The 10,894-nt window shown below is 36.0% G+C and overlaps 1 protein-coding gene across 2 annotated transcripts in view; it reads left to right on the forward strand.

The window, feature by feature from the left end:
- LOC125884818 (receptor-type tyrosine-protein phosphatase-like N) overlaps nucleotides 1-10,047 on the forward strand; it is a 36,219-nt gene extending 26,172 nt beyond the window's left edge. The window contains exons 8-16 of one of the 2 annotated variants that reach the window (XM_049570061.1): nucleotides 338-372; nucleotides 511-680; nucleotides 2,408-2,494; nucleotides 3,906-3,985; nucleotides 4,103-4,167; nucleotides 6,630-6,842; nucleotides 8,941-9,246; nucleotides 9,365-9,512; nucleotides 9,660-10,047. In XM_049570061.1, coding sequence (XP_049426018.1) covers nucleotides 338-372; nucleotides 511-680; nucleotides 2,408-2,494; nucleotides 3,906-3,985; nucleotides 4,103-4,167; nucleotides 6,630-6,842; nucleotides 8,941-9,246; nucleotides 9,365-9,512; nucleotides 9,660-9,781 — 1,226 coding nt within the window. In that variant the 3' untranslated portion in view covers nucleotides 9,782-10,047. The remainder of the gene's footprint in view (nucleotides 1-337; nucleotides 373-510; nucleotides 681-2,407; nucleotides 2,495-3,905; nucleotides 3,986-4,102; nucleotides 4,168-6,629; nucleotides 6,843-8,940; nucleotides 9,247-9,364; nucleotides 9,513-9,659) is intronic. The other variant, XM_049570060.1, reaches the window with a different exon arrangement.
- Nucleotides 10,048-10,894: the final 847 nt, after the last annotated feature.

The raw sequence follows: 10,894 nt of genomic DNA on the forward strand, positions 1-10,894 counted from the left end.
TGGTTGAAGGCTAAAGGTCACTGTGAGCCTGCATCCATCTCATTCTGAAGAATGAACTTAACAGACACAGTCATCATCCTGGTCTCTCCTCAAAGGAAACAGTTTATTATCTGATCAGATTTTACTGAGGCACAAACGTGCTTAAAATGTAAGATGTGTTTAGTTTTAGCCTCTAAATTGGATGCAGTCCTGATGAAACTGTTGTCACAGCGATATCTGGATCTTAAGATGGATGGATGCTCATCTTATATAACCAGGAAGTGGGTTAAAATAGTCTCAGTACGTCTAAATATAACTTGTGCTGCATTATTGATGATTATTTTTGTTTCCTGTTTAGATAAATATGGGAACAGCGCTGCGGCAGGAAAAAAGGTGAGCACATGTCTTTGTTTTATTTTGGTGTTAAAATATATTCATAAAAACATTTTCAAAGTAACAGCTGTAGAAAAAGTACAATATAAAAGTTTGAAGCAACAGAAAATGGCCGTACTCAACGATGTGTATCATCAGGTCTCAGAGGGTTCAATGGCGTACAAGATGGCCGCCATTGAGGCTCCGCCCTCCACCAACAAACCACCCAAACCAGAAGCAGCTCAGGAGGATCTGACTCCCGCTGCGGCAGCCAAAGATGAACCAGCGACCAAAGCTGAGGAGTTCGGCTACATCGTCACCAATCAGAGGTACGAACGCTCGCCTCCTCCATCAACCAGGAAGTGATGTAACACATGCGAGTGAGCGTGGCGTCTTCATGTTGTTGAGTTTGTTTGTGTGAGTGGAGGAGACGTGGAGGTGGGAGGAGGCCTCAAAAAAAAGAAAAAAAGAAAAAGAAAATCAAGTAAAGGGAAGCGAAGGAGGAGAAGAAAAGAGTTACAGGAAATGATGAAGAGAAATTTGTGAAGAAGGAAAGAAATTAAAAAAAGGGAAGGAGGAAAGATTGAGACCAAAAGGAGGGAAAGGAGGGGGACGATTAAAGAAAGAGAGCGAGGTGAAAGGATAGAAGGAAAGAAGGAAAGTAAAAGGAGGGAAAGTTGGAAGAAGGAGATGGAAAGTAGGAAAGGATGAAAGCAGAGGAAAGGAAAAGAAGAAGGGAAAGTTGCGAAGAAGGCATGAAATTAAAAAGAAGGAAGGAAGGAAGGAAGGAAGGAAGGAAGGAAGGAAGGAAGGAAAGAAGGAAGAAAGGAAGGAAGGAAGGACAGAAGAGGAAAGGAAGAAAGACAGAAAGAAAGGAAGGAAGGAAGAAAGGAAGGAAGGAAGGAAGGACAGAAGAAGAAAGGAAGAAAGACAGAAAGGAAGGAAGGAAGGAAGGAAGGAAGGAAAAAAGAAAGAAAGAAAGAAAGAAAGAGGAAAGGAAGAAAGGAAGGAAGGAAGGAAGGAAGAAAGACAGGAAAGAAAGAAAGAAAGAAACAAAGAAAGAAAGAAAGAAAGAAATCAAGGAAGGATAAAGAACAGAAGGAAGGAAAATAGGAAGAATGGAAGGAAGAAAGAAAGGAATGAAGGAAAAGAGGAAGAATGGAAGGAGGGAAGGAAGAAAGAAAGGAAGAGGAAAGGAAGAAAGACAGAAAGAAAGGAAGGAAGGAAGGAAGAAAGAAAGAAAGAAAGAAAGAAAGAAAGAAAGAAAGAGGAAAGGAAGAAAGACAGGAAGACAAAGAAAGGAAGGACAGAAGAAAGAAAGAAAGAAAGAAAGAAAGAAAGAAAGAAAGAAAGGACAAAGGGAAGGAAGGAAGGAAGGAAGGAAGGAAGGAAGGAAGGACGGAAGGAAGAGGAAAGGAAGACAGAACGGAAGGAAGGAAGGAATAAAGGAAGAAAGACAGGAAAGAAAGAAAGAAAGAAAGAAATCAAGGAAGGATAAAGAAAGGAAGGAAGGAAAATAGGAAGAATGGAAGGAGGGAAGAAAGAAAGGAAGGAAAGAAGGAAAAAGGTGGGAAGAAAGAAGGAAAGGAAGGAAGGAAACGGAAAGAAATAAAGAGAAAGAAAGAAAGAAAGAAAGAAAGAAAGAAAGACAGACAGGACGAAAGGAAGGAAGACAGGAAAGAGGGGAAGGAAGGAAGAGAGCAAAGGGAAGGAAAATCTGGAAGGTGACAAGAATGAGAGCAAAAGGAGGGAGAGGAGGAAAGGGTGAGAGCAAGGAAAGGACATGAGGACAGAAATGAAGGAAGGAAGGAAGGAAGGAAGGAAGGAAGGATAGAGGATGCTGGTGGAGAGCAGTGTGTGTGTGTGTGTGTGTGTATGTGTGTGTGTCTGTGTGTCTGTGTGTACCAGTGTGTGTACCTGTGTGTCTGTGTGTACCAGTGTGTGTATCAGTGTGTGTGTCTGTGTGTAATAGTGTGTGTATCAGTGTGTGTGTCTGTGTGTGTGTGTATCAGTGTGTGTGTCTGTGTGTATGAATGTGTGCGTTTTGTCGCTGCAGCCCCCTCAGTCTGAACGACGGGGTGCGTCTGTTGGAGCTGCTGTCAGAGAGGGCGGGCCTCTCCACCGGCTCCGTCATCAACATCAGGTAGGAGCCAGAGCACCGCCAGGCGCTGTAGTTAAGCCCGCCCCTCCCCCAGAACGTCCCTGTGTGACATCATCACCTGCTGTGGTCTCCAGCTGAGCGGCTGCATGTGGACGTGACTGACTGCTTTCATGCTGCTCGTCCTCTCTGCTGCCTGTCTGACCCTTCGCCCTGCACTGACCCCTGACCCCTGACCTTTGACCTTACAGCCAGAACTTACCGCTGCAGATCTGTAGTCAGGTCTCAGTGACTTCCTGGAGTCGACATGAAATAATAAAAACTGTAGATAAATATTATGATGATGAAAAATGACCTGCAGTTAATTTAAAAAGATTTTACTGAGCTGGTCGCAAACTGAAAAATGACACAAATAATTCATTCACACACATAAATAAAAATAAAAAATGACTTTGCACAAGTATTGAAAGAAAATAATCAAACCAAAATAAAAATCAGAAAAAAGTAAAAGAATTTTGCTGGTAAAAATAAATGAATAAATAAATAAATAAATAAATAATAGCAGATTAAAAAAATAACCCATGATATTATAATAATAATTATTATTATTACTAATAATTATTGTTATTACTAGTTATTATTAGTAGTAGTAGTAGTAGTATATCATGTTTTTTTTAAATTATTTATTTAATTAGTATTATTATTATTATTACTAATAATAATTATTAGTTTATTAATAATTATTACTAATAATAATTATTAGTAATAATAATAATTATTATTATTATTACTACTAATTATTATTATTATTAGTTTTAGCAGTAAAAGTAGAATGCAATGAGAAAAACAAAACAGTATAAAATAAATAAATAAATAAATAAATAAATAAATAAATAAAATGCATCAGAAACACAAACTGTTTACTCACAATTTTAAAAGCTTATCAATAATACAAGAAAAAAAAAGACGCAAAAGTGAAGGTAAAAAATGAAAACATATACAGCAGAAAGAAAATACAATGAAAATAAAATAAAAGCTGACGAAGTCCTGAAGAGTTGAAGCAGACAACATGCAGGTGAAATCCTGTAACGTGACACTGAGAACACAAACAGCAGGTCGCTGCACCTGAATCAAGATGAACTCAATATTTGTTTTTAGGTTTGAAGAAAAGAAGAAATAAGAATAAAACATCATTTAAACACAGTTGTTCATTTCAGTAAGAGCAACGTGAGAGTTATGAAAATACTCTTTAAGTAATGTAAATAATTCCATTAACTGTGTCAAATATTTTGCGTGATTCCTGAAGCCTTCCTGTGCTGGAACTCTGACGTGTGCAGCAGCTGCAGCTCTGAGATCAGTGCAGTGACAGTGTGAAGTAGCATGTTGAGACAGTGCTCCAGTACAGCACATGTGTGTGTAACTGGTGTGTGTATGTGCTGTTGTGTGTTTCCTGCAGCGTCGTGGGACCTTCCATCACCTTCAGGATCAGACCCAACAGCAAGAACCTGACGGCTGGAGAGGTGGCGGAGAAAGCTGGTATGTTACTGAGCACAGGTGACTCGACCCGTGATGACTGAGAGCTGCAGTGTCGTACTCCGCAGTGCTGTCAAGAACTCCTCACACAGTGATTGTTTCATTGTCTGGTTGCTGCAGTTGCAGAGAAGAACTTCCTGGAGGCAGAGACGGGTCTGAAGGTGCTGCAGAGCGGCGTCGGAGAGGTGAGTGACACCTGACAAGTGTTCAGAGAAGAAGAAGAAGAAGAGGCAGCAGAGAGGGTTGCACGTGACAGCTGGAGGAAGACCAGATAAGATGCATCCAAATCTTTACTTCAGTAAAAGTCCATAAGTATGACACAGTCATATGAACATATGCAGTGGTGCAGCGTAACTAAACACTGACTCAAGTACGTCAGTACAACTTTAGCATTTTTCTCTTGATGCTGCTGAGCTGCTCAGAGCACAGTGCGGGACATTTATCATCATTGATCTGTCAGCTTTACTTTTAGTTCATTTTGCAGAAAATATCAGAAAAGTTTATAAAATCTCATGTTTGGTTATAAATCCAACGCCCCAACAGTTGATACAACTGAAGCAGTAAATCAACTAGTTGACTGACAGAAAATGACTTGACAACTGTTTTGATAAATAGCTGAGTTGAAAATAATGTTACTTCAGATTTTATTTCATTTCATTTTATTTTATTTTATTTTATGTCATTTTATTTTATTGTATTTTATTGTATTTCATCTTATTTTATTATATTCTATTGTATTTAATTTTATTCTATTTTATTTCATTTCATTTTATTCTATTTCATTTTATTTTATTTCATTCTATTTTAGTTTTATTTTATTTCATTTTATTTTATTGTATTTTATTGTATTTCATCTTATTTTATTGTATTCTATATTATTTAATTTATTCTATTTTATTTTATTCTATTTTATTTCATTTTATTGTATGTCATCTTATTTCATTTTATTTAATTTTATTTTATTCTATTGTATTTCATCTTATTTTATTATATTTTATTTTATTTTATTTTATTTCATTTCATTTTATTCTATTTCATTTTTTTTATTTCATTCTATTTTATTTTATTTTATTCTATTTCATCTTATTTTATTTTATTCTATTTCATTTTATGCGATTTTATTTTATTTTAGTAATAATCTAATGGTTTCAGCTCCATAAACTGTTCGGGAGTTTAATTTATAATTAAACATCAAATTTAATTTAATTTAATTTAATTTAATTTAATTTAATTTAATTTAATTTAATTTTATTTTGATAGTAATCTAATGGTTTCAGCAGTATAGATTTCTGAGGTATTTTAATTTTTAACAAAACACCAGATTTTATTTAAGTAGTAATCTAATGTATTTAGTTGTATAAAATGTTGGGGATTTCAATTTATAACAAAACATCAGATTTTATTATTTATTTTATTTTAGTAATAATCTAATGGTTTCAGCTGCATAAACTGTTTGGGAGTTTAATTTTTTATTTTTTTAATTTATTTATTTTAGTTTAAAGTAGAAGTAGACTGCTTCAAAATAAATGCAGGACTTGAGTCAATCTACTTCCATCATTGTTAAATGTTTAAATGCAACAAGATCATGATCTGGAAACACATCCTTCATTCAAACTTGTACCAAAATGATGATAATAATAATTTTATATATATAGAAAAAAGGAACACTTTTATTGTGAAAGTCAGTCCTGGAAGTCCAGTTACTTTAATTTCAGTCTAACTTGACACTGTGGGAGTTTCTGGTCCGTGTGAGTGCAGCAGGACGGCAGGAAAGTTTATCTGCATCGTGTGTTTGGTGAGTGAACACATGAAAAACCAACTCATTAACACGTTATTGTTAACACAGAGTTTAATTATTAATCAGTTCATTCTGATGGTTGATGCTCATGAAGATGACTCAGTCATTTTATAGTGACAGTTATGTTCATATATTAACAATGTTGTGACACTTTCGAGGTCATTTAGTGACATCTGCATCATCATATTTACATGATGTTTGTAATGTATGTGGAGCTTTTGTTGGTGAGTTTAACTGCAGGTGTTTAATTATCTGAGCACTGACACAGTGTTTCTGCAGCTCTGACTCTGTCACATATTTAAGGAGAGTTTTTAAGGGCTTTCTTAAGGATTTATTTCTTGTAATATGAGCAGTGATAAATGAACTGTCTCTTAGCTCCACAGATTAAAGATAAGAGAGGACATCTTGACTTTGTGGTGATTGAATCATGGTTTAGGTTCTTGTATAAACGTGGAGCAGTGAAGCACCTTCAGCCACGTGCAGCCTGGCGTGTCTCTGCTGCGCTCTGAGCCCCACCGTGGCCCCTTTATAATAGCAGGTGAAGTCGCCTTTCGGCCCCCCAGCTCCGACTTAATGTGTTTCAGAGAGCGCCTCACATTCCTGAGGCCCACGGAGAGGAAGGAGGAGGTCAGAGAGGTCAGCAGAGACAATTCATCCAAGGAGAGGAGGGATGAAGTGGAGGGGGGAGAGCTGGGGGTGACGAGGAGCAGAGGGGGACAAAGGATACGATGCAGAGAGGACATGCAGCAGGACTGAGGGATGTTTTTGTGCCGCTGGGTCAGAGACGCCTCCCCCACCTCATTAGCTAATGTCTGATTATTTATCCTTTCTGTTTGCTTCCTCCCACAGAGGAATGATGGGAAGGCGTTGCCCCTGGCAACCCGAGTCCAGCCCAGTGGCTCCCGCTGGGTGTTCGCCACACTGGTGGCCATGGCCTGCATCGGCAGCATCCTGGTGGCGGCCATGACCATCGCCTGCCTGCGTCACCACGCCCACCGACTGGCGGCAAAGAAGCTGGGTCTGGGACCAGAGGGGGGCACCTTCACCCACCAGGAGTATCAGGTGAGGAGAGAAAGACTACAAATATGGCCTATAAACTACAATTATATCTTATAAACTAGGGATGCACGATCATATCAGCACGTCATCGGTATCGGCTTTAAAATGGAACAAGTTCTGTCTCATTTTGCATACTGACAAGTTTTCTATTTCATGTCTCCATCTGCTGGTGGGCCGACATGATAACGAGTATGCAGTATTAATTATGACAACTTTTTCAGATTTAGTGTTTTGAGATGAAAATGGTTATTTGTTTTGGTCACGTTAAAGTCATTTTGATCCTTCATACTTTTAGGCGAGGTTTAGCTGACAGAAATTCAAAACATTTTATTAGAAGAAGATTCAACACATTTTAGTTTATGAAAGTTAAAACATTTTGGTTGACAAAAATTCAAAATATTTTTTCAATGAAATTTCAAGATATGTTCAACATAAATTCAAAACCTTTTAGTTGCTGAACACTCAAAATGTTTTAATCAGCAAAATTCAAAAAGTTTAAGTTGATGAAAATTCACAGTTATGTCAATGAAAATTCAAAACTTTTTATTCAACAAATATTCAGAACTTTTATGCGACAAAAATTTAAAACATTTTAGTCAATGAAAATTCAAAACATTTTAGTCAGCAAAATTCAAAAATGTTTTATTCAAAGAAAATTTAAAACATTGTTGAAAAGAATTCAAAATGTTTTAGTCAACAAAAATTCAAAACATTACAGTTGATGAAAATTCAAAACTTTTTATTCAACAAAATTCAAAACGTTTAGGTTGACAAATATTCAGAACATTTATGCGACAAAAATTGAAAACATTTTAGTCAACGAAAATTCAAAACATTTTAGTCAGCAAAATTCAAAAAGTTTAAGTTGATGAAAATTCAAAAAGTTACATCAATAAAAATTCAAAGTATTTTAGTCGACAACAACTCAAAATGTTTTATTCAAAGAAAATTTAAAAATTGTTGAAAAGAATTCAAAATGTTTTAGTCATCAAAAATGCAAAATATTTTAGCCAATGACAATTCAAAACATCTTAGTCCACGAAAATTCCAAAACATTTTTAGTCTACGAAAATTCATAACATTTTAATTGACGAAAAATCAAAATGTTTTAGCCAACAAAAATTCAAACATTACAGGTGATGAAAATTCAAAACTTTTTATTCAACAAAAATTCAAAACTTTTTGGTTGACAAATATTCAGAATGTTTATGCGACAAAAATTTAAAACGTTTTAGTCAATGAAAATTCAAAACATTTTGGCAGATGAAAATTCAAATGTTTGTCGACAAAAATTCAAAACATTTTAGTCAGCAAAATTCAAAAAGTTTAAGTTGATGAAAATTCAAAAAGTTATGTCAAAAATTCAAAGTATTTCAGTCGACAAAAACTCAAAGCGTTTTATTCAATTTGTTGACAAGAATTCAAAATGTTTTAGTTGATTAAATATCAAAACATTTATTCAACAAAAATTCTAAATGGTTAGGCTGACAAATATTCAGAACATGTAGTTGACAAACATTTAAAACAGTTTAGTCAACAAAAATTCAAAACATTTTGGTAGATGAAAATTCAAAAGGTTTTACTTGACGAAAACTCAAAACATTTTAGTCAGCAAAATTCAAAAAGTTTAAGTCGATGAAAATTCACAAAATTATGTCAACAAAATTTCAAAATATTTTAGTCAATGAAAATTCAAAACATTGTTTGTCTCGTCAACAAAAGTTAACCATAGATTTTGTATCAGTTTTTATGATCAAGATGTGTTTAAGCTCATCATCCTCTCGTGTTTGTCATGGAATAAAGGTTGTTAGATTTTCATCATAGTTTTCCTCAATGAATTTAACGCTGCACAACACGATGATTTATCCACTGCAGAAGAGAATTATGGTCACTAAAATCAGGCTGGGATAAAAGTGGATATATCAATACTGGTAAAGCTTATTAGCCAAATGAGCTGCTGTATATTGGCATATCTGCAGATTGTGCAGCACACAGTTACCAAATAAACTCAACAAAAGCTCATTTAATAGATTTAAAATATTTATTAAAATAACAGTATAAAAGTGATAAAGCAGTGATGCAAGCATAACTGGCTCACCAGGACCTGTGTCGCCAGCACATGGCCTCTAAAGGCCCCTTCGGACGTCTGGAAGCTGCTGCCCTCGGCGCCGTGGGAGGAGCAAGCGGAGGAGTAGGTGCTGGAGGGGGAGGAGCAGGCGGTGCTGGTGTCGGAGGTGGTGGAGCAGGAGCAGCAGGAGGCGGAGGCGCCGACTCCAGGGTGAGCAGCGTGTCGTCTCAGTTCAGCGACGGAGCCCAGCCCAGTCCAAGCTCCCACAGCAGCACGCCATCATGGTGCGAGGAGCCAGCCCAGGCCAACATGGACATCTCCACCGGTCACATGATCCTGGTCAGCTGCCTCCACAAAGATTTACACTGATGTCAAATGAATCAGTCAACAAATATAGACATTTACTTTGCATGTAATGATTTATTCAAAGATTGACTGTGTTGCTAACGTCCCTCAGGCCTACATGGAGGACCACCTGAGGAACAAGGACCGTCTGATGAAAGAGTGGGAGGCTCTGTGTTCCTACCAGGCCGAGCCCAGCGCCGTCTCTGTGGCTCAGAGCGATGCCAACACCAAGAAGAACCGCTGCCCCGACTCTGTGCCCTGTGAGTGTAAAGATACCTAACATGTCAGGCTGAACTTGGAAGAAATGTGTCTGAAATGATTCAAAAGACAGCTATGGAATATTAGTATCAATGGATAAATGGGGAAAAGTAGATGTTGAGATGTTAATTGACACTGCTCTCCCTCAGATGACCACTCCAGGGTGAAGCTGAAAGCCGAGATCAACCCTTCACGCTCAGACTACATCAACGCTAGCACAATAGTAAGTATGCAACTCACCAATGGTCGACATGGTAACATGAAAAACTAATTTTAAAAAAGCCATAGTATAGCACGCCATAATGTTCTTAAAGAAAAGTCACAGTACAATATGGAATCATTATGTCAATAAAAAAAGTCATAGTATAGTATGTCGTCATTTTTTCATGAAAAAGGTCATAGTAGATATAGCGTCAACTTGTCATCAAAAACGTCACAGGATATTATGTCGTCATTTTTTCATCAAAAAAGTCATAGTTTACTGTGTCATCAATTTTTCATCAGAAATGTCACAGTATAGTATATCGTCTTTTTCATCAAAAAAGTCATAGCGTAGTATGTCGACATTTTTTCATCAAAAAATCATAGTGTAGTATGTCGTAATTTTTTCATGAAAAAGTCATAGTATAGTATGTCGTCAATTTTTCATCAAAAAAGTCATAGCGTAGTATGTCGTCAATTTTTCATCAAAAAAGTCATAGCATAGTATGTCGTCAATTTTTCATCAAAAAAAATCATAGTGTAGTATGTCGTCAATTTTTCATCAAAAAAATCATAGTGTAGTATGTCGTAATTTTTTCATGAAAAAGTCATAGTGTAGTATGTCGTCAATTTTTCATCAGAAAAGTCATAGCGTAGTATGTCGTCAATTTTTGATGAGAAAAGTCATAGCGTAGTAAGTTGTCAATTTTTCATCAGAAAAATCATAGCATAGTATGTTGTCAATTTTTCATCAAAAAAGTCATAGCGTAGTATGTCGTCAATTTTTCATCAAAAAAGTCATTGCATACTATGTCGTCAATTTTTCATCAAAAAAGTCATAGCGTAGTATGTCGTCAATTTTTCATCAGAAAAGTCATAGCGTAGTATGTTGTCAATTTTTCATCAGAAAAGTCATGGTATAGTATGTCGTCATTTTTTCATGAATATAAGTATGTCCAAAATCATGAAAAAAAGTCATACTTTAGTATGTGGTCCAAAATCATGAAAAAAAAGTCATACTTTAGTATGTGGTCCAAAATCATGAAAAAAAAGTCATACTTTAGTATGTGGTCCAAAATCATGAAAAAAAGTCATACTTTAGTATGTGGTCCAAAATCATGAAAAAAGTCATACTTTAGTATGTGGTCCAAAATCATGAAAAAAAGTCATACTTTAGTATGTG

Source organism: Epinephelus fuscoguttatus, linkage group LG24 (genome assembly GCF_011397635.1).
Source record: "Epinephelus fuscoguttatus linkage group LG24, E.fuscoguttatus.final_Chr_v1".
NCBI lineage: Eukaryota > Metazoa > Chordata > Actinopteri > Perciformes > Serranidae > Epinephelus > Epinephelus fuscoguttatus.